This window comes from Indicator indicator, chromosome 12 (genome assembly GCF_027791375.1).
Source record: "Indicator indicator isolate 239-I01 chromosome 12, UM_Iind_1.1, whole genome shotgun sequence".
Classification (NCBI taxonomy): Eukaryota; Metazoa; Chordata; class Aves; order Piciformes; family Indicatoridae; genus Indicator; species Indicator indicator.
The window spans coordinates 22,933,487-22,957,711 of NC_072021.1; the positions used below are offsets into that span (position 1 = coordinate 22,933,487).

The 24,225-nt window shown below is 43.5% G+C and overlaps 1 protein-coding gene across 1 annotated transcript in view; it reads left to right on the plus strand.

Annotated features, from left to right (window-relative positions):
- Window positions 1–23,263, plus strand: part of ADGRB1 (adhesion G protein-coupled receptor B1) — a 71,031-nt gene extending 47,768 nt beyond the window's left edge. Inside the window, exons 8-13 of the mRNA XM_054385405.1 lie at window positions 1,562–1,657; window positions 4,862–4,916; window positions 8,835–9,508; window positions 10,543–10,578; window positions 12,046–12,150; window positions 23,066–23,263. Coding sequence (XP_054241380.1) covers window positions 1,562–1,657; window positions 4,862–4,916; window positions 8,835–9,508; window positions 10,543–10,578; window positions 12,046–12,150; window positions 23,066–23,263 — 1,164 coding nt within the window. The remainder of the gene's footprint in view (window positions 1–1,561; window positions 1,658–4,861; window positions 4,917–8,834; window positions 9,509–10,542; window positions 10,579–12,045; window positions 12,151–23,065) is intronic.
- Window positions 23,264–24,225: the final 962 nt, after the last annotated feature.

Here is a 24,225-nt window from a genome sequence, read left to right on the forward strand (position 1 = left end):
TAGAATGTCAGGTTGAAAGGGACCTCAAGGATCATTTGGTCCAACTTTTCTAGTTGGAGTCTATGGATTAAATGAGATAGCCCAGCACCCTGTCAAGCTGAGTCTTAAAACTGTAGGGAAATACACTACTTCCCTTGGGAGAGTATTCCAATGTCTACCGGTCCTCAGGTTGGGCTTGTGTGGCACCAAAATTAGTATTTATCAATATTAATAAAAACAGTCTGATTTCAAGTAGAGTGACTTATGCCAATATTCCCAGAATCATTGCTGAACATTAGGAAGAAGTTCTTTACCATGAAACTGGTGGACCACTGGAACAGGATGCCCAGGGAGGTGATGGATGTCACATCCCTGGAGACATTCAAGGTCAGGCTTGATGGAGCTCAGAGCAACGTGGTATAGTTAGGCATGTCCCTACTTACTATGGGAGGGTTGGTCTAGATGACCTTTAAAGATCTCTTCCAACCCAGTGCATTCTATGATTCTGTTGAATATTGGCATTAACACCTCGATATTTGAGCTAGAAAGTAAAGCTAGTGATAATCAAGCAAGGAAACTGAGTAAATTCTCTCCAGCTTCCCTGTGGAAATTTAAAATGGTAAATTACATCAGGGAAGAAAAGGATAATTCTTTTATGTTTCTTTTATTCTTTTCATCCTACTGAGTGGACAGACTATTAATAACAGAGACAGGAAAAGGGTGGCTTTTTCCACTATTCATTTTATCTTCTTATAGCTCCTTTAAATTAAGTAAAACAGATTAATTCCTTCTGTCAGGCCAATGAAATCAATGGCTTGGCTGAGACTCCTTCAACTAATTGCATTATGAATATGGGCTCGCATTTAACTCCCATTGCAGGCACTGGCACTTTTTTCCCTTGATTTCCAGGAGTTTTGGATCAGATATATATTACAGATGATATAGGATCATAATGAGACATTGTAGACCCTAATATAATGATTTATGCAAGAACATCCATAGTGACTGCATTGTATGCTGCAAAATAGAAGACATTTTATTCTTGGCTATGTAAATCAAGTAACTGCAAGTGACCAACACAGCATCTCAAGATACTTGTATAAAAAGGACAGTGAAGCTGGGAGGTGCCTGAAGAACAGGTCTTATGAGGAGCAGCTGAGGGACCTGGGGTGGTTTAGTCTGGAGGAGGCTGAAGGAAGACCTTATTGCTTGCATGTACCTGAAAGGAGGTTGTAGTGAGTGGGTGTTGTTCTCTTCTCCAAGTAATTAGTGATAGAATGAAATGAAATGGCCTCAAGTTGCACCAGTGGAGGTTTAATGGCCATGATGGTGTTGGGTTGATGGCTGGACTTGATCTGAGAGGTCTTTTCCAACCTTAACAGTTCCGTGATTTTATGATTCATTTTGGGATGTGTGATAAAAAACTTAGAAACCATTTGAAATTAATATCTGAGTGCCACTAAAGTAGGATCTGTGTTCTTTTGATTTAGCAAGGCCTTTCTTTTTTTTCTTCCTGAGTAGAATTTAATCTGTTTTAGTATTCCTGTCTGACTGACTTTTGCAAACCCACTTGTTCCTGCAGGTCCAGGATGCTGTGAAGTGCCGAGTAGTAGATCGTCAGGAAGAGGGCAATGGAGACTCAGGGGGGTCATTTCAGAATGGACATGCTCAGCTAATGGTAGGGAAAACCACCACCCAGACTATGATTAAGGGACCTATGGGCATCTTTAGCTCTTAACTGATAAACAAAGGGCTCTGTCCATCATAGATTTTGCAATCATTATTCTTTTTTTTTTTTTCTCCTTTAAACCTTAAACTTAGCATATGCTTTTTTTACACAAATCTGGATTCTTTTCGTTGTAATATTAAGGGACTCAAACCTACACACCAGATTTTGGAGATATCATGGTGAAATCTTTTCTTTCCCCAAAAATACAAAGACAAAATATACCTCCCATGTCTTCCAGACCTTTACATCCCCATCATGCTGTCTTATCCTTTCTGGAGCTTAGGAGACTTAAGTTTAATACTGTTTTAATCACAGTGGTTTTGGTCATTATTATAAAGATGCTGTCTCAAAGGGATTTCTTTCTCTCAAAAGCACACTTGTTTATGTTGCTTTGCTGGGAATATAGTTTAAGCACTGTAAACCTTGTTCCTGTTGTGTAAGTCCTTTACAAACACTCTAGATAAGACTGTAGAAGAGTAAACCTCTGGGGAATCACTCTGTATCACTCTACAACTATCTGAAAGGAGGATGCAGTGAGGTGAGGGGTTGGTCTGTTCTCTCAAGTAACTATGTTTTTTCTAACCAATTTGATTCTATGAATCATCCTGCATCTGCTTCTATGTTATGATGCAGATGATATCAGAGGAATTTTATTTCTAAAGCTGGGCTAAAGACATTAGGACGATCAGAAGATTTATACAAGTTCCAGAAATTATTAGTTAATACTGGACCCACATTATCATGAAACGATGCTTTTTTTCCAGTCGCTCCTGTGCTCAGTAGCTCATGCTTGGGTGCAAGGTCTCATTTCAGTCAAGACACAAAGAGATATATAATTCCACCACACCTCATAGGTGTTCATTAAAAGCAGGTGCCTCATTTCTAATTTAAATGCTTAGTCTTCTCGTTTTCAGAGAGGTTCTTGCTATGCCTATTTATGTGCAATTAGAAAATCCCTTGCATGCCTGGTACTTTCATCTTTCAATAACAGACACCATAATCATATCTAGTTCCAATTTTCCTTTCAAGAAGTTAGCACACTGAGCTGTCTTATTTTTTATTGGGAGACATTTGCCTTCAAATTATTTATATAACTCTTCTCCCCATGCCCTTCAGATTCTCACCATCCTTTAAAAAAGGTGGATGCTATATTTGTTACTCTATTGTCACCATCCCAAGTGCTATACTCTGAAGTTTCAGGTTTATTTTTTTTACCCCCCCTCTCTCTTCTCATTCATTGTCAACCACCTTGCAAAATTCTGTGTCAGCTACAAGTTTTTTCAGCAGCAAGATTCCATTTACTTCTGCACTGCTGATGGATGTGTGGAGAAGCAGAGCGCTCAATCAGTTTCTTCACATTCGTGCACAAAACGCTCTGGAATCTCGACATGAATGATGACTCCTCGCTGATATTTTTAGAGGGGTGCAATGTTATTCTGTAGTGACTGAGTTGTAAAATAACCAAAGGAATGAAAAGCTTTGCAGGATGGCATTTTTTCACCATTACCTGTTCAAGTAATCTCTAAATCTGCCCAAGAAGTGAAAAGAAGCTTAGCTGAGTAGCAGAGTTTTCCATAAACTCTTCTTGACCGATTTTAAATATAAACCTAACTTTTATTTATTTATCAGGCTGTTCAGTGAACATTTTTTCTACTGGAACTTCCTATCATGAAAATGAGATTATATTTTTCTGTGTCATTCTGCTTGCCCATTTAAATGTTAGCTCAGCCTTATTTCTATTCTATTCTATTCAGATTTATTTGGTATCCCAAATAATTTACCAAGAAATTAGCATCAAGAAGATTGAGATAATTCCTCAACCAGCTCTTGAAAAACTCTCGGGTTTGAACCTGCTATATTAAAGTGTTTATACCAGGAGGATGGGGATTTATTCTCACAGTCTCCTTAGTATTAAACTGGAAGGCATTTAATAATTTTAATACAATTATGTGAAGTGTCTTCTTTCTGAAATGATGCTAGAAATAATCAGTGAACTCTTCTACTTTTTACTAGTCTGTGGCCTTTCCATCACTCCATGAAAACTCATGGCCCATTGTGCCTCAGTACATCCAGTTCTTTGAAATGTTATCTACTAAAAGCTGTAGGAAAAGGATTAACTTTTACTGGGAGAAGAAAGAGGTTTCAGTGGCCTGTATATGCTGCTTGAAAAAGTTATTCTGCCTTTGTGTCTGCAGAGACCATTGTTTTCATCCACTAGGAGCTTCAGAAGCTGAGACTTGTTACCACTTCATGTGACTTGGTGATCATAAAATCACAGAATGGTTTGGGTTGGAAGGGACTTTTAAAGGTCCTCTAGTCCAACTTTCTGGCAGTGAGCAGCGGCATCTTCAACTAGAGCTGCACAGGGACCCAAAGAACCTGAACTGCAATGTTTCCAGGGATGGGGCATCTACCACCTCTCTGGGCAACCTGTGCCACAGTGTCTCACCACCCTGATTGTAAAAAATGTCTTCGTCCTCTCTAACCTAAATCTCTTTCTTTTAGTTTCAAACCATCACCCCATGTCATGTGACAATAGGCACTGCTCAAAAGTCTGTCCCCATCTTTCTTATAGAGCCCTTTAGCTGCTGAAAGGCCACTAAAAGATCTCTCTGGAGCCTTTGCTTCTCCAGGCTGAACACCTTTCTCAGCCTGACCTCATAGGAGAGGTGCTTTAGCCCTCTGCTCATCAGATATATCACAAGAAAGCCCAGTGGGTGTGAAGTTTTCTGAGCAGAATCCCCAGATCTTCTTAGTGAGTGGACAAGAATCTACTTAGTCTAAGTGCGGGGTGGTATATCCAAAACAGATCAAGCCAGGAACCCATTTCCTGGTTTTCAGGATTGTACATAATTGTGTTTCAAGGAGATATTTCAGTCTAGTAGCCCAGGAATCGATGTATGGATTAGCACAGGTATCCAGCTGAAAAGTGCTCTTGCAGCTTTACCTCTCCCTGAGATTCAAAGACCACATGTGGAACAAAGTCATCTGTTTGCCATGTTTCAAAGCCCAAGCAAAACACCTATTCCTTCATTCTTCTGCCAGTGTTTGTGTCTGCCTCACTAATTTAAGTGGGGCTTTGCATTTTTCAGATGATTTTCTTTCCCTCAGCACCTCCTTTTGACCACACCCTCTGTGTTCTCTGTCTTTCAGACCGATTTTGAGAAGGACGTGGATATGGCTTGTAGATCAGGTGAGCACATCACAGGTGAGAATCAACAAGTGACCTGGTTTGGGGATTGAACTAGGCCATGTTTTTTCCCCTTTCTGTTTTATTTGTGTATGTCTTAGTGGCTTGCATGTACTCCTGTGGGCTTCCCTTACTCTGAACCCTGGCCAAAATAAAGCAACCTCCCTCTTTCTCCCCTATGCTTTGCTTAACCTTTCCCCCATAGCTCTCTTAGCCTTTTAGCTAAGATTAAACCTTGCCTCCAAGATATTACCTCACCTATGGTCCATGTAACATGGTGGCAGAGAAGAGTATCAAGGAAGAAGAGACTGGATCCATCTCTTCCCACTGTGATCCTTTGCTTAGCAACCCCTGCCCTAGGGGGTCACCCCAACCTCAGACAGCTCTGTGCTCGGGATAAGTGTCTTTGAGAAAGTCTGGAATGTGGAAAGCTTTCCCACAACTCCACCTGGCTCCATGCACTCTTCTAGTGGAGTTGTAAGGTGCCTGTACATATGGAGGTGGGTCAGGTCTTTCCTCCTTTGCTTGCATCTTTCTACTGTAGGTTCAGTCACACACATTCCTTTAGATCCTGAAGAGCTGCATGAGTTGATAGTCCCTTTCCCAGTAGCTCCCCTGTGACCCCATTCCCCTGGCAGTGTCTGTGCTGTCTGAATTCTCCTTTTCTACCTGTTCGTCTCGACAGGTTTTGCCCTTTCCTGGTCCTGCCATGCCTGACTATCTAGCTGTTTTTTTCCTACCCTTTGTAGATACTTAGGCTTTCATTTACCCTTCCAGACTTCTCTCCCAAGCAAGAAAAATATTGTCTTGCTTGGCACTTGTATATAATTCATATCTTCCAAACCAGGTCTCCCCTAGCCAAGGACAGCACGTATTGTGTGTTGAGTTATCATCATGGAAAAGTTTCTCTTTCTTTCTTCCTTTCCTCCTTTCCTTCTTTCCTTCTTTCCTTCTTTTCTTCTTTCCTTCTTTCCTTCTTTCTTTCCAAATTCCTTCCTTCCAAATTCCTCCCTTCCCTTTCCTTCCTCCTTTCTTTTTTACTTTCTCCCTTTCTTCTCTCTCCTTTCTTTCTATACACATCTGCCTGTCCCTTTCACTTATCTTTTTCTTTATCTAATCCATCATTTGTTTATCTACTTCTCATATATTTATCTGTAATTCATCTCTTTCTCTCTATCTTGCAGTCACTTATTTATCTCTGTCCTCAGCTGTCTATCTTGCTGCACCTGCTATTTTTGTATTTCTGTCACTGTCCCCATTTATCTCTGTCACCGTGTTTCTGTGTACTGTCCATCACTGTCACTATCATTTATCTATCTAATATCTGTCTATATCTTATTTATCCTTTCCTGTCCTCACTGCCTCACTCCCTCTCTCTATGCTTATCACAGTCACAGTATATTTATCTCACTTATCCTTGTGATATCTTATTTCATGGTCTCTTTCTGTTCATTTATCTCTTTTCAGGGTCTGTCCATTTTTTTTCCTTTCTCTTCCTCTTGTCTTGCACTTTGTAATCTAATTTCTGGCTGCCTCCCTCTTCTCATTCGTCTTCTTCCTTCCTTGTTGACACTCAGTTCCAAAAAATCACGTGTGAAAAGCATGCATGTGAGACCAGGTCTGACTTGGGGGTGTGCTCAACAAACATGCATCCAGGCTGGGAGCTGGCACACACAACCAGCTAGTAGACAAGCTTATGCTGAAAACTAAGGCAGACCCTGCACTGCATTTCTGGATCTGCTACCTTTTTTTTTTTTTTTTTTTTGGCTCCCAAATTAAGCTTCCCAGGGGAATGGATGAAGCTGATTGGTTTCACATAACTTCAGGGCAGAAGACTTAGCATCAGCAGCTTGCTAGCAGCCTAGATTTCCCTTTCTTTGCCAGCATATAGCTATACAATTCTTTTGTTGGTATCTACCTGATAAAGTGCTGTCAGTCTGCACCAAGAGAAGTAGTTAATTATAGTCCCTGTTTCAGAGCCTTTTCTGTATGGTGCATCATCCTATACATTCTACTTAGTGTAACAAAAAACAGAAATCTATCCATTGGTTTCTGGCTGTCATTTCTCCTGGAAGCCCCAGATCTCATGTTATGACAGACTGGAGATGTGTCTGATACCTCTCATAGCCTCCTCACTTAGGTTCACTGGTAGGACCAAGTCCATGGCTCAGTGTTGAAAATTCATTCCACCCCACACACAGAGACTGCCAACTGTAAGCATCTCCAAACCTACTTTCTGCTGCTGATGTGAGCATGGAGAAGAGCCTGAATCAATAAACCTTATTGACACATGCACACAAAGGATTTGACTTCAGTAACATCTTCCCACAGTGATGCTCTGATTTATAGAGTGTCCTCTAGCAATGTCAAGATGATTGTGGCTGCCACAGTTGCACCCAGTGTGTTTAGTTTCCAAAGGTTCTTAAAAGTTCTTCCATTCTGTTTGGTATCCTTGTCATCCTTGGAGTCTTTGAGGGGAGCTTTGCTCTTCCAGCAGCTATCACACCCAGTATGAGTTGGTAGAAAAATTAGTGTGTCCTCACTCTATCAAATGCCTATGTCATGTCCCAGGTGGAGAAGCTGAAGAGCTTCAGGTTAGCCCAAAGATCCTTTTCTCTGGTCCACTGAGAAAAAAATAGATAAAGGGACTTTTTTTTTTTCCCCTTCTGAGATGGTTGAAAGGGAAACATGCATTTATTTCTCCTTTCCTGAGCTGAAATACTGGGTAAGTAGCCTTCAGACCTTCACCACTTTGCCCCTGTTCCACAGTCTGTGATTTTCATTCCCTGGAGACATCAAGGCAGACATAATTATCTTCCTCAAGTCTTTTTTGCAATAGATTGTTATGCCTGGAAAAGGAGCAGATGTTTTGATGTTTGGGAATGAGTGTCTGTATGTCATTCAGATACCTCCTACTTGGCATGTTCACCTCATCCTCAGTTTGAAGCTTTTTCCTGTTGAGGGATATTCATGGTACTCATTTCTTTCCTCAAGGGAAACTGAAAAACACTCAATCATTAGCTATTAGAAAGGCTTGCCATGGTTCCTAGAAAGTGAGCTTTTAGGAGAGCAGTTAGAAGTTTATAACAAAATTAAGTGCATTTTCAAAGACCAAATTGTTGACACTGAAACTGTTCAAAGGAAAAGAGCAGCCTCAAGAGTTTAAATGAAATATTCTAATTTACATTTGAGATGATTGATAATGCTGAATTTTGTCTATTATCTGAATCAAAATATTTTTTTACTTGAAAGCAACTTTGTTTTTTAAGGAATTCTACTTCTCCATAGGCTAGGAATATATAGGGTGTTGGACTAGATGACCTTTAAATGTCCCTTCTAACCCAAACCATTCCCTGATTCCATGATGTATGTATTTCATGCATCACAGGATCACAGAATGGTGGTGGTTGGAGGGGACCTCTGGAGATCATCCAGTCCAACTCTCCAGCTAAAGCAGGGTCATGTAGAATAGGCTGCACAGGAATGCATCCAGCTGGGTTTGGAAAGCTCTCCAAAGCTTTCAAGCTCTCTGGGCAGCCTTGGTCCAGTGCTCTGACACCTGACAAGAAAGAAGTTTCTTATATATACTAAATACATGCATTTGCTTTTCAAGATAACATGGACAATAGGTGTTGGCTTAGTTGGGACTTTTGGCCATGATTGCATTGGAAAGTTCTCATCTCAGAAAACTTTCTCAAAATGGGAAGGTGTTTTTTTCCTCCTTATCTTTGACTTTGCCTTCCTCATCAGGAATGAAAAAAAAAAAAAAAAAAAAAAAGGCAACCCAACAGCCCAGTGTAAGGCACACTTCTGCCACCACAGCCTCTTTCTGAGAGGTCCAAGTGAACGTGCTAGCGTGGCGTGACTGTGGTAGGTGTATTGGTGTGTCAACAAAAACTTAGGTGAGGTTCTAAGGATACTGATCTGTCTCCCTAGTGCTGAATAAAGACATCACCACCTGCAGGACCTCAACCATCACAGGAACACTGAAGCGTCCATCACTGCCAGACGAAGAGAAGTTGAAACTCAATCACCAGAAGGGGTCATCAAACTTTAACAGTCTTCCAGCCAATGTCTCCAAGCTGCATCTTCAGGGCTCACCACACTACCTGGGAGCTATCAACCTGAACGAGTTCAGCAATCACAGTCTCACTCTGAAGAAGGACAAAAACCAGCCTAAGTCCATCTACATCTGTGATGGAGACATCTTCAAGAAGTTAGACTCAGAACTCTCTCGAGCACAGGAGCAAACACTGGACACCAGCTACGTCATTCTGCCTACCAACACGTCTACCTTGAGGGCCAAACCCAAAGATGAGAGCAAATACAGCATCAATATTGACCAGATGCCCCAGACACGGCTCATTCACCTCAGTATGGCTACTGACCCAGGCTTTGTGGTCAAGAGTCCTCCACGGGAGCCTGTACCCATGACATGCAGTGAGGTTCAAGGTTCCTCCATGATACAACAACAGCAGCAGCTGGCTCCACAAAACATCTCCAATGAGTCACAGATTCCCAACAGCCTGTGTGACACAGGTGACTCAGGGAACTCAGGTGTGGTGTCCAAGAGTGAGACCGTTTCCACCCTCTCCATGAGCTCCTTGGAGGTGAGCACGTGAATTACTGTATTGTTTACAGCCCAGAATGATGGCCTGCCCTCAACATTGGCCACAGCAGGTGTTTCAAGAGAAGCACCTTGGGACAAATGCAGCCCACCATGCAATATTATTATGAGGGGTCACTGCATTTGATACCATTTTGTAATGTTTAAAATCTCTCACAGCCTCCACAGTCATATTCCTTTGCTGGATGAACTGTCTTTAGCTCTACAGGCACTGCAAAGTCCAATACAACGTTCTTTGGTCAAAAACTGGTCATTTTAATGCAAGGCATGTTGCTTGCATTGCCTTTTCTCCTTCTATCCTCTGCCTCTGTTTCCTATTTTGATGACTTCAGTCATCATACAGATGAGAAAGCTCTAGTGATCACAGATGTAAAATGCCCCTAAGATAAGTACCATAATGCTCTTAGCATCAGGGGAATGTCAGAACTTTTGAATAAGCCTACACCTTCTGACCTGTGATAACTCACTGCATGTATTAGCAATTCTTCCTAGATCTTAGATCATACTCTGAGGTCTGTCCTAGGACATCTGATCCTTTTGTTACCTATTGACAGCAGGTCTCAGCTACTGCTGTCCAAACTTCAGTCTTGGCTGACTGGTGCTCAAAAGCTTCAGTAGATCACTTGGCTGATCTACTGATCCCTCTTTGCTTCCCATTCTGCAAAGGACCTGCAAGCTTGGGTTGATGGTTGGACTTGATGATCTTAGAGGTCTTTTCCAACCTTAATGATTCTATGATTTTCTGATTCTGTGATTCTAAGACAGAGCTTGAATTGGCCAAACTCCCATGTCCAGCCCTCCTCAAGGTTCAGTCTCTCTTAATATATTGAGATCCCTCAAAATGGCTGGCATTTTCCATCATGAAGAACCAGAGAAACATGTTAAAGGTGCAGGGAAAAGGAGAAGGAGAAGGACTTTCCCTGTTTTATCAACTGTGTGGTTGAGTCTGTATCCACTCCCCAGCATCAACCTCTTATTAACCTTCACCCATCTCTTTTTTCTCTTTTGACCACCCAGAGGAGGAAATCCCGGTATGCAGAGCTAGATTTTGAGGTGAGTACATCCCTTTCTGAAGGTGTTTTTCTAGGGATAGGATGAGAGAAGAAGAAACGCTGCTGTCTTTTCTTTCTGGCACCTTTGCAGTAGTGCTGCCTTTGCCTAAGAGCTTCAGAAAAAATGGCTTGGAAGAGTTGTACTGGATGCCTAGAAAGGCTTCCACTGTGCAAATGAAAGATTTGTGTTGGTAAATGTTTAATTTATGAAGCAGTCACTTCTGTGCAAATATTTGTAAGTGAAGATCCTGTGTCAGCTTGCCCAAGGTCTGTAAGTTCTCCTCTATGAGCAAAATGATAACAGAGAAGTGATGGAGCTGTAAGTGCCTGAACTATGTTCCTTTTTGGGAAGCACATGTACATTTGGTTGGTGGTCTTCAATGCCTTGTCTTTTGGGTGCAAGATTGGCTGCTTAACAGAAAGGAAGCTGATATGTCCTCATTGTCACAACCCATAGTCAACTCTTGTCTTTCACACCTATTAGTGAACCTCACAAAATTAGCCTGAGTAGAAGACGTCTGTACTGTGGGTAGGGAAATGTCTGTCCTCACACCTAAGGCATAGAATGGAAAGCTTTGGAAGAGCCAATCCTCCACAGAGGGTCTATGAGGCTATTGAGGGCTAGTGCATATATGCTGAACCCAGTCATGGCTTTCTTTCCAACAGAGCCATCCTTTCCCTTCAAAGCTGTTAGCTAATTCCAAACCAGAGTCACATTAAGAGCCCACAAGTAGTTGCCTTCATACTAAATCACTTCCATGCTCCAGCTTGCAAGCTTGGCATAATGGATACATCCAAGCTGATCGTTCAAGTTGGTTCCAAACCATATGAGCCATCTTCTCTAATTATGTAGCACTTGGAAGAGCAGAAGAAAGTTTGTGATTCTGTGATTCTGTCATTGTGATATTCAACATTCTTAAACATGCAAAGAGAAGCCCTCAGGGAAATTGGTCCTGCCTCTCCTTCTGGGCAATAAAAGGCAGAAGTGGCAAAATACAAAGAAAACTGTGGAATAGTTTCTGGTGTAACGTCTTGTACCCAGAGACTACATTTGGGTGAGCTCTGAACACACTTGCAGAGGAGATACACGGAGAACAGAGTGAACATAGGATCAGGGATCAGTTAAAGAAGGTCAGCAATGGTTGCTAGGTCTAGCTAGTAGTATGCTGCTAGTGAAGCACAAATTCTGTGCCATAAATAGTTGGCAGCTGCAGCTTTAGGGTAACTGTAAGGTTAAACAAATAATCAGTTCTGCTTTTTCCTACCATCCCATCCTGAAAATAAAGCCAGTGCTACTCTGGGTCCTCAGTGAACTCTGAAGGTGGTTTAGGCACATCAGATTGCACCTGCAGGGAGACAGAGCTAGCTTTTAATAATGTATATAAATCTGGGGGGAGGGACACACACACCTGTTCTTTCTGTACAGCTGAACAAGGTTTGCTGACCTGTGACCTTGTGTTTGCTTCAGAAAATCATGCACACAAGAAAACGTCACCAAGACATGTTCCAAGACCTGAACAGAAAACTCCAGCATGCAGAGAAGGAGAAGGAGTCTCCAACAGTGGACAGCAAGGTTAGTCAGACACTTTCAGAACCATCTTCTTCTAGACCCCTCCAGTGCCCTCAGAAACAGTGGAAGAAGGAAAGTTTAGGGGCTCTCACTTAATAATTCACCTTGATTTTCTGTCCATGCATGTTGCAGCAAGTACATGGAGAGCCACAGAGCTACTACTAGCTTATCTACAGAGTGGTCAGCAGCTCAGAAGAAGAATGCCTGTCCTCATGTCTGTTCATGGTGAACAGAGTCTGTATTGTCCTCTTTTGTGTTTGTTCCCTGTGACTGTGCCTGTTTTCATTCCCTTTCAGGTCATCTCACAGTGCCCCATACATCCACTCATAGCTAGGAACTGGAAACTAGACCAGCCCTGAAGAAATCTAGGGGGAAAGGGAAGTGGGCAGAAGGGGGGGACAGCAGGAATCATTTATAAATGAGTTTCCAGCTGTGCTGGTGGCAGCACTTCTTGGGGGACTGCACGACGACGAAATGCAGCATAAGGATTAGGGAAGCTGATTTGTGGCAGCTGATCACCACATACATGGTTTTCCTTGACACAGAGGCTCCACAGAGGGATCTGGACAGGCTGGATTGACAAGCTGAGGTCAGTGGTATGAAGTTCAACAAGATCAAACGCTAGGTCCTGCACTTGGGTCACAACAGCCCCATGCAGTACAATCCAAAACAATTCTATGATTCTGTTCCATGACAGGAGGGAAGTTCCAGGGCAAGAGGAGACTTTGAGGGAGGCAGGTGGAGGGAAGGACCTTGCAGCCTTTCAAAGAGGCAGAGAATTAGTACTGGCAACAGGTGTCAGGAAGCTGTGTAGTAAGTGAAATGGATAACACTAGTAAGGCAGGAAAAGCTGATGTCTTCTCCCCCATGGTTCAGTGCATTAGGCCTGCTGGGAAAGAGCTGGAAGCTTGCAAAGAAGCATGTCTGCTCAACCAGAAGGGAAAAACTGGTGGTAGAGAGAGGTTAGCAGTAAGAGATGAAATTGGGCTTGTGCCTGAGTTCAGACATCTGCAGGCAGAGTCTAGGATGCAGTCACCTGCAGCATGGCCAGGGTGGCACTAGTGGGTTGCTTGGGTTTTGTTTGTTTGGGTTTTTTTTATGGGCTTCCCTTAAAAGCAAGATCAGAGCTCAGAGGGTAATCAAACAAGAGGTTTAGTTTGATTCTTTGTGGAAATAGAGACTTTGGTCTGTATTCAGATCTCACAGCATTGCTGTGCTGAGCTCTGGAGATGTGTTCTCAGCAACTCCTACTTTTATTGTGTGTGTGCCAATGGGTCATTATGGTCTGTCCATTGTTACAGAATGAGAGGGACAGTGAATTTAACAGGCAGGTCCAAATGGAAGAAGCCTGCATTGGCCCAGAGTCTCAATGCATTTCACTGAATGCAATCTCTCTGCTTTTTTCCTGGTATTTAGGTATGACACATCTGTAAAATCAAAAAATGCCTAAATACCATATGAAAGCTGATCTGTGGACTGTTTGCAGGAGGGTTTTATAGATGGAGATGTTTTGAGCATTTCAGAGATGCATCTGTGTAGAATCAACGTTGCCAGTGTCAACATCAAGGAGTTTTGAACTGGTGGAGAGAAGCTGTGAAGGTGGCCTTTGCATATTGACTGAATCTTTTTCAAGTTGTGGTTTTCACTTGAATGTAAGCTAAGAGGGGGAGCTTGAGAAGATCAGTATTGCCAAGTCAGTAGTGGGTATTAGTTTAAAAACATTCAAAGCAGTGAAAAAAAAAAAAAAGAAAACAAACAAACAAAAGCGCCAACAACCAAAAAATAGTTTTCTTCGCCTTTTTTTTTTTTCTACTATTTGCTGCTGAGGACTGCACTGCAAATCCTACCCTATCACCTTGCGTTGAGAGTAAAATCTGTGGATACCAGGGGTTAAAGGAGCAGCAAAAGAAATGTTTTATCTGTTCACAGAATCACAGAAGGGTAGAGGTTGCTGGGGACCTCTAGAGATCACCTAATCCAACCCTCCGACCAAAGTAGGTTTGCACAGATCAGGTTGCACAGGAACACACCCAGGCAGGGTTTGAAAGTCTACAGATGAATATATTTAGGTTATAAAACAATGGAGTATCTCTTCTGGTGGAACTAGCAGCATAAATGTGGCTTTCAGTTTGCATTGAAGAGTATCCAGACATATTCCAAACCCTTCCTTTCTTTTGAGGCTGCCGAGAGAGTTTGTGGAGTCTCCTTCTCTGGAGGGATTCAAAATCTGCTTGTACATATTCCTGGACAACCTGCTCTGGGTGACCTTGGTTTAGCAGATGATCCTCAGAGGTCCCTTCCAAACACTGACATTCTGTGATTCTGTGAAGTTGGTTCTGAATTCAGCAGTCTTCCCAATCACTCCCATTACTTTGAGGTCTTCCTTACCTACCTTGTTGCTACCAAAAAAAAAAAAAAGCCCAACACAAAATAAAAACCAACCAAACAAAAAATTTTAAAAAATCATCCAGTTGTTGGAAATCTTGCTGCAAGTGTGTTTCTTAGTTTCAAAATCTGCCCTTTGCCTGGCAGACTGTAGGCTCCAACATGTAATTTTTTCCCCTACTTCCTCTTAAATACACACACTTCCCAAGGTGTAAATTCTTGCCACTGAGAGCTTTTTGCATTAAAGCAGAGCAGTGGCTCTTTGCAGGCTATTTCTTACCACCTGGGACGTGTTTTCATGTGTAGATCTGTTTTGTCAGGGTAAAGCATCTCCTCCCTGTGACTTAATTGCTAAAGAAATTCCAGTGCTTGGACTGGACATCAGGAGGGGTTCACATATTCTGCAGCAGCATAGTATGAAAGTGGAGGTTTTGCAGCCTTCAATAAAAGCAAAGGTTTTGTTTTTTCTACACTAGTGCCAACTTTGAATGCAATGGAAGTGACACTCCTGCCTTCCCACTTGGCAGGAGTCCTTTGATCCAGCTCCATTAGAGAAGTCTAAATCACATACATATTCCTCTCTTTCAGCCTTTATCTGGCTTTGCATTCATTTTAACCAGCAGCCCTTTATTCATGCTGAGGCCAGCAAAAGCCACACTGAGCAGAGCCCTGCAAATTTCTCTGATTTACCCATTCTTGCTTATTTGCTACTTGCCAGGTTCAGCTCTCTGCTGCTCAGGTGGCTTTTGCTTTGGCTGGAGCTCTGCCCTGGAGTTCACACACAGGACCTGGACTCTCTAATTTGGCTCTCAAATCCTACTAGTTCTAAAAAAACATTTACTCCCAAACCCAGCAGAAAAATGATACCAACTTTTTTCTGCCTTCCTCTGACTTTTTCTTATTTCCTTCTAGACAGTGTTTCTGTCTTGATCCTCTTCTCAGGTTGAGATTTCTCTTAGCTTTCCTCTTCAGACACCTGTCCAATATACTCATTTCACCACCATCTTTGCCTTGGCATCTACAGAGTAGTGAGAAAAAAAGGAATATTGATCAATAGTCAGGATTTGGTACCTCCTTGGTGTGCTCTGTTGCATGACATAATGAATTCCCTTGCTTGCTGACTACTTGTTCTTTTGCTAGCTGACTGGAGACCTAGCAGCCCTGCTACTAGGTGGGAACATTTGGCTCCTGTCCATGGGAACCTGTTTGCATGGCCTGAGACTGGTAGTAGAGAAGCTCAGATGGACATCATCATTTCAAACTCAGGCTCATTCCTCGCTGAGGAATTAGAAAACTGGGAGGCTGTGTGTCCCTCTGAAGAGAATCTCCACTCATGGACAGGGTGTCTTCTCTGTGCCATGTCTTTAATCCTCTCTGAACTTCCTAAAGGTTTTAGTAACTGGCAAATTTTACAAGAGCAATTAGGGTAACATTTACAGGGAGAAATACTACATAAAATTGAATAATTACTGCAATAAATTCTGTTATGTAAATGACGTCAAACCTTAATTCATTCAGCCATAAACCATCTGTCAGCTACCAGGTGTCCAAACATGCCATCAATCAGAAGTTCACCTCCTCCTGTAGAACACCTGACATCTCAAATCCCAAGTATCAGCATCAGTTGCACTGTCTTGCTCTCTGTTGTGAAGAGAAACATCTTCCCCCTGTAACCTCTGTATCAGCCATCAGTTCCTGCCATGCCCTTTGAAGCTACCTAGCTGTCAGCTCCTCCAAAACCATGTAGTGGCCACCAGCAGATTGAAGCTCCTGGTTGTCTAGACTGGTTAAAAAAGGGTTTGATGAAGAATTGTGTTTTGAATGCTCTTGGTCAGTGGGTGCCCCGGTGAGGTATGGGACAACTTCAAATGGCCCAGTCCTCTGTGTGTACCAAGGGGAGTGGACTTTTCAGTAGAGGGTATGTTAACCAGCTGGATCAGTGACAAGAACAGCCCAGAGAATAAGCAGTTCCTCATGCTGCTGGTACCACAGGCTTTCACTGCAGCCTTCAGGCAAGGGAAAGTTTAGGGGTCAATGCAAAGAGCCTCTGAGAGTCTGTGAAGGACTTTCTTGATTCAGTGACTCTTCACCTTCATCTGTGCATGACCTCAGTAGACTTTGGCTCACACACAGCAACCTCTACAGGTTAGGCTATCCGAATTTCAGAGAATACAGAAGCAGAAGGCATATTTCTATAACCCAGCAAATGCTGGGTACTGATTGTGGCCCTGTACTCCACACTGGTGAGAACACACTTCAAATCTCATGTTCAGTTTTGGGCCCCTTGCTACAAGACATTGACTTGCTGGATTGTATCCAGAGAGGGGCAACAAAGCTGGTGAAGGGTCTAGAGAACAGGTCTGGTGAGGAGCAGCTGAGGGAACTGGGGTTGTTCAGTCTGAAGAAGAGGTGGCTGAGGGGAGATTTCATTGCTCTCTACAACTACCTAAAAGGAGGCTGTAACGAGGTGGGTGTTGGTCTCTTCTGCCTAGTATCTAGTGATTGAATGAGAGGAAATGGCCTGAAATGGTGCCAGGGGAAGTTTAGATTGGGTATTAGGAAAAATTTCTTTACTGAGTGAGTGGTCAGGCATTGGAGCAGACTGCCCCTGGAGGTGGTGTAGTCAACATCTGTGGAAGTGTTCAAGAAATGTGTGGACATGGCACTTCAGGACATGGTTTAATGGCCATTTAGGTTGGTGGTTGGATTTGATGATCTTAGAGATCTTTTCCAAGTAAAACAATGTAAATGTTGGGTATTTCAAGTTTCCTAACTGATTTCCCTCAATGCAAGCAAAACACGCCAATTATTTATTTTTTTAAAAAAACACACCCAAACTTCTAAACAAAGTCACCCACTTCCTTTTCTCTTGTTTTTCTCCTAAATGGAAAAAAAAAAAAAAAACCAAAGCAAAACCCCTCCCCAAAAAACCCACACCATAGTTCAGCAGCATAAAATAGAGGACCTTCAGCTACTTATTTCAAACAAGAAAAGGAAAATTTATCATTCTGTTAAGAAACAAGAAAGCTTTAACATTTTCTGATCACTTTTATCGACAGTGATCCAAAGATGGATTAGGCTTCATGAGCCACATTTATCTTTCAAATTCCCCTGCTATACGCTCTGAATAACTTCATTCTGATCCTAGAGTCATCAGTGTCATGGGGAGAGACCATTTGGGTCATGATATATCCTTCATGTTGACACTAAAGGCAGTGAAAACAGCATGGGAGTAGCTGCTGCTAGGGGAATTGGCCCAGAGTGCTCTGTTGAAAGCACTGAATTCTTCTTCAGGTTATTCAAGGTAGCTATGAAACTTGGGTATTAAAACCAAAACAAACAAATAACCCTCCCCAAACAATCAAAAAAACCCCAAACCCAAATAAAACACACCTACACATGCAGAAATCCACACAAACCCAAAAATAACTCAAACAGAAAACCAAACCGAACAAGCAGTAAAACCCAAACCAAAATGACAAAAAAAAAAAAAAAAAAAAAAAACAAAACAAAACACAAACCAACCCACCCCAAACTCTAAACCAACAACAACAAAACCAAATCACTAACAAAAAAAACCCACAAAACAAACACAAGGAGATGCAGCTTAGCACCTTCCACATTTGACTGTTGTGTGAAAGGAAAGTTATGTCTTAGAGCAGCTGGTCCCCTGTGTCTTATCTATGCAATACACTCCTTAGAGCTGGGCTGGCCACTAGACAAATGACAGATACTCTCTATGACCTCCTCTTGCTTCCCAAAGAGAAGAGAAGGGAATGAGGGAGAGAGACTGATGGGTTGGGGAAGACACTAAACCACCTTGAAAGGAAACAAAAGCAATAAAATGAAATAGTTACAAACAGATTAAAAAACAAAGTGGAACCCAATAGCCTGATGGCAATGATGTCACCATCACCACTGGGGACAGGCACTGGGGAAGTCCCAGACTGGACTTAACAGCAGATGGTAACTGGATTCTGGACTGGATTCTGCAACTGGTTTCAGGTATACATGGGTTCAGGATCAGAGGTGGAATGGAGAGAGTCCTCCTCGGATACCAACCATGGAATAAGAGTCTTGGCCCTGGTGATCCCTCAGCTTTATACTGAAGGTGATGCCCAAGGCACAGAATCTCTTGTTGGTCAGTTTAGGGTCACATGTCCTGTCTTCTGCTCCTCCCCACAGGTGCCACCTCTGACTTCTGCACCACAACGTGGGGCACAACATGTAGCAGTGCCCTTGGTCTGCCCAGGAGCAAGTCTAAGCCAGAGCCTTTCTGCAGCCCAGCCCTGGGCAGTGACTCTCCCCTCTGCTAGAACCAGCCACTGGCTGTGCAAACCTGCCCTGAACTTCAGAAGATGCCAGCATGGGGCAGATACTGAGCTGAGAAGTGACATCGCTGACAGAATCAGTTCTAGTCTAGTTAGTTCAGCACAAAGGAGGACAACACTTACACTGCTCCTAAGCAGAGTATGACTCTTAGCACTCCTGTACTTTGTATGAAGCCAGCCTGGTCCCTTGAAGGCATCACAGAGACAATGTGCAGAAAAGCCTATGGTAGGGAGGTTCCTCTCTCCACCACCAGCACCTTTTTATAGCCACCAGAAGTCTAGCACAGGTGACACATTGCAATCTTCCAGGCCTATCACAGAATGATTTGGACTGGAAGGGACTTTTAAAGATCATTTAATTCAACCCCCACTGCAGTGAGCAGGGACATCTTCAACTAGGTCAGGTTGCTCTGAGCCCTGTCCAACCTGACCTGGAATGTTTCCAGGGATGGAGCATCTACCATGTCTTTTGGCAACCTGGGCCAGGGTTTCACTACTTTCATTGTATAAAATTTATTCTTTCTCTGTAGTCTAAATCTCCCTCTTTTAGTTTCAAACCATCACCCTTTGTCCTGTTGCAACAGGCCCTGCTAAAGAGGAGGAGAGGGCTGTGTGGACTATCTCAATGCATTTTGCCTCTCTATTAGGAATTTGGGGGAGGCAGGTTGTGGGCACTGCATCTTGAATGCATTTTGTCCTAAGTCCTCTCCTTCTGCCTTAAAAGTGTGCAGCCAAATGGAAAGCCAAGGCTGAATGAAGAAGCCTCCAGCTTGATGAAGACGTCCAGTTTGCCCTGTACAGCAGGTTTTACCCTGGGTCTGGCCACTCCTTCCCTGCCCACCCCTCCAACAGGGCGATCTTCGCAGCCATCCTGGCACCAGGCAGGAACTGATAAACATTTCCCCCCTCACTTATGGCCAGAAGCTTATGGGCTGTGTCAGGCCAGAGTAATGGCTCATTCTCTGTGAGTTACTGGCAGAGCAGCTCCATGGCTTTCAGCTGGTCTCAGGCCATTCTTGGCTGTCTCCAAGGCGCCAGGCCCTGGGCCAGCCCCGGCACCTTTTACAGCCAGATTACACAACCCTCTTTCCAGGTTTTTTCTTCTTTTCTGTTCATAGCTTGATTTTCCCTCCTGTCTGCAAGGATTGCTAAAACCCCACAGTGTGGCTGGAAGAAAATGCCAGAGTTGAAGCCTGAGCCCAGTGGCTGTTTCTATATGCTGTTCAAGTGGCCAAGACCCATAAAAACCTTTTCCATATGGAGGTAAAGAAAAAGGGAGCTGTTCCCAGGAGCCTGCTACCAATTCCCAGGGTGTCCCTTGCCAAGAGGAGAAGATTTTCTTTTGTCTCCCAGCATCCTTGCCAGAGCTTAGCCTGGTTGATTGCATTGAACCTGCTCAGAGATCTAAGTGAGCACTGAGTCCTTCTCAGTCATGGCTGTGCTTGCAGCTCTGTGAGCACTGTGCAGGACAACCAGTGCATCTGGTTTTAATCTGGAGAAGTGGAGGCTGCAGGGAGACCTCACTGCTCTCTACAATTCCCAAAAACAGCCTCTTCTCCCTAGTATCAGGTGATAGAATGAGAGGAAATGGCCTAAAATTGTGCCAGGGAAGGTTTAGGTTGGATATTAGGAACACATTCTTTAATGAAAGAGCAGTCAGTCTTTGGAACAGGTTGTCCAGGGAGGTACTGCCCCTGGAGGTGTTCAAAAAATGTGTGGACGTGGCATTTTGGTTTAATGGCCATGGTGATGTTAGGTTGACAGTTGGACTTGATCTGAGAAGTCTTTTCCAACCAAGACAATTCTATGATTCTATGATTTGCAGCTGCCCTCACTCAGTAGCTCAAAAGTAGCCCATGACAAGATCAGCTCTAGGTTGCTGATCACATTCAGTATACATGATCAGATTTGGGTACTTTTCCTTCACAGCTTGAAGGAGAGGCTGAAGGTCAGGAGTGTGGCAGGTGCAGGGACTGTTAAAACAGAGACTGGTTGGGAATAGGAGGACCAGTGTCATCAAAGAGGGGTTTTCAGTTGAGGGAAAAGATGGAATTATTTATGAACTTCATGCATATGATCATTTGTGCTGCTCTCTGTTAAATAATAGAGCTGTGGACATGGGTGACCTTGAAAACTTGTGGCATTACAGCAACTGTTAGAGCAAACAAAGTTATTTCATTGAAAAGAGCTGTTCTAAGTTTTTTGTTTTCTTCGCCTTTTGGGAAACTTCATCTCATTCCGTTTCTTGCTCTGTATGTGCTTTTGTCTCTGTGTGTACCTTCTTGTTGCATGTACTCATGACGGACTAATGCCCTTCAAATGCACTGTAGGTAGAAGCTTCACTTTAGGAAGTCTCCAACCTAAACCTCCCCTGGTGCAACTTGAGGCCATTTCCTCTTGTCCTATTGTTTGTTACTAGGAAGAAGAGACCAGCCCCACCTCACTCCAACCTCCTTTCAGGTAGTTCTAGAGAGCAAGATCTCCCCTCAGCCTTCTTTTCTCCATGCTAAACAACTCCAGTTCCCTTAGCTGTTCTTCAGAAGGCTTGTGCTTTAGACCCTTCACTAGCTTTGATCTTCTTTGGACATGCTTCAGCACCTCAATATGCTTCTTGTAGTGAGGGCTGCAAAATAAGTCTTCTCCTCAGACTTCTTCTCTCCTTGTCATCATTCTCCACACAGCTGCCTTTCCTCCCAGCCTTTCCAGGAGCTGCCACTTCCCTTTTGGCAGGTGGCTCAAAAGGGCTCTGTGCTCCTGTCACAGGCAGGGAAGCCTTTTCTCACCCAGTGCTGGAGTGCTTTGTGGAGATAATTAGCTGTGAAAAGCATCACTCTTGGTGGGAGGGGGAAGCTTGGAGGAACAACTCATTTGAAGTCTTTGCATGAACTCCCCTTCATATACAGAGGGTGGAATACACCCATTTTACAAGAACCAGAGAGGTGGTGGATGCCTCATCCTGGGAAACGTTTCAGGTCTGGCTGGATGGGGCTCTGAGCGACCTGATACAGTTGGGCATGTTCCTGCTCACTTCAGGGGGGGCTGGACTATATGACCTTTAAAGATCCCTTCCAATCCAAACCATCCTATATGATTCTATAACCCCTCCCAAAACCTCAGCTCTCCCCAGAGTCTTGTCAGGGTGCATATCAGGAGAAACATTGAAAGGTATTTTCTGGATTGATATCCATGGTGGGATGTTGGTTGATACAGCCCCGAAGGCTTGTTGTGGACTTGATGGAAAATGCTTTCAGGTTCAGAGCTGATGATCCAGCCCATCAAACAGTGTGGGTTCACTGGCAAAATACTTAGCGTGTTCTGCAGCAATGAATAGCTTATAAATAGCTGTGCTACATAAGGGATGTGTCCACATCTATATGAGATACAGTTGATAGGTGTTCAGAAAGACCTCATTGTAACCTAGATTTCTATGATGGGATTTTCTGTAGAAGTAGGAAAAGATCTTAAATTCCTAAGACTATGTTCAGTTTTCAAGTGAAAATGCAAGTGGCAAAATCTGGGCTGAAAGGTGGAATACAGAATCACAGAATCATGGAATTGTTTCATTTGGAAAAGACCTCTAAGGTCATTGAGTCCGACTGTTGACCTAACACCATGATGGCCATTAAAACATTTCCTGAAGTGCCATATCTACATGTTTTTTAAACACCTCCAGGGCTTGTGATTCCACCACCTCCCTGGGCAGCCTGTTTCAATGTCTAACCACCTACCTGGCTCCAGCCTCCTTTCAGGTAGTTGTAGAGAGCAAGAAAATCTCCCTTGAACTTCCTATTCTATAGGCTAAACAACCCCAGTTCCCTCAGACTCTCCTCACCAGACCTGTTCTTTAAACACTTCACCAGCTTCATTGCCCTTCTCTGGACCAGCACCTCATTGTCCTTTTTGTAGTGAGAGTCCCCAGACTGAAATTTGAGGTGCAGCCTCACCAATGCTGAGTACAGGGGCAAATACCTTAGCAGTAGGTGAAATAACACTGGAGGAAAAAAATGTTTCCTCCTAAAAACAAACAATTTACACAGTAAATTCAATTTTCATTAAAACCTCACTTTATTTTAGATCAGGAGTTTCACAGAAAAAAAAATTACCTTTGATACAAGAGAAGTAGGTGGAGAAATGTTGTGTGGGTGTTAACCTCTTTCTTTCTCTTTCTTTCTCTCTCTCTCCCTCTCTTCCTCCTCTTGCAGCAAGAAAAACAGCAGACACCAAACAAGAGACCCTGGGAAGGAATCAGGAAAGTCCAGTCCCCACCATCATGGGTTAAAAAGGACATCGAACCTGTGGCACAGTCTCCTCTAGAACTAAAAACTGTAGAGTGGGAGAAAACAGGAGCCACCATTCCCCTGGTGGGACAAGACATTATTGACCTTCAGACAGAGGTCTGAGCAGAAAGGGAGCAAAAGGGACTTCTTTTTTTCTGGAATAAAACAAACAAACAAAACAAGCAAAACAAAACCACCTTTTAAAGAAATGATTAAATTAAGTCGGAACTGAGCAAGAGAAGTGTTTGGTTTCTTTTGAAACCTTTGGTAAGATGGAGTAACTTTTGTATTGTTCTCAGCAGAGAGGGGAAATATTACTTTATAGAGTATAGTAGCTGTAGGTTCAGGACAACACGAGCTTTCCCAGGTAGGACTGGAGAAGAAGCGAGCCTGGCAGAGAGCAAGGAGGAGGCAGAGGTTGGGGAGGGGCTGCAGGGGACAAACCCTGCAGAGATGCTTTCCGGCTGGTGCCACCTGTTGGAAGCCTTCCTGCTCTGCCACGGGGAGGTGTGGAAGGATGCCCAGAAGCCATCACGAAGAGCCAAAAAGATCGGGGTTGTTTGGGCACCACAGGAGGGGACGTCTGCGGGAGCCTCTCTGGGATGTGATCTGGCTGTAGAACCCTGGGAGAGATCCAGCCTTGAGGGTCCATGGCATCCCTTGCTGATCCTCACCCCCCACTTCTCCCTCACCAGCTCATCCATGAAGGAAGGAGTCAGGAGGTGCCAGGTGGTGGCCAAGAAGACATTCCCACTCCTATGTGCCACACCATGACTGGCATCATGGCACCCCCACAGCAGGTCCCCATGGGGCCTGGAGGGGGAAATGGTGGCATCATCCATGGCTTAAATGGAGAGGTAAGGTGGGGCTTCCTCCTCTCATCCCTCCACAGCTGAGCTCCAGTGCCTCCTGAGGAGTGGGACAGGCACAGGAGGAAAGGACCACCTCCAAAACCTGCTCGCCCGGTCTCCAGGGAGGGGGTTGAAGGTGTTAGAAAACCAGAGCACCAAGAGGAACATAGGTCATTCATTGACTGTTAATAGGTGAACTCAGCTTGGGCCTTGCAAAGGTTGCAAAGGTCCTCT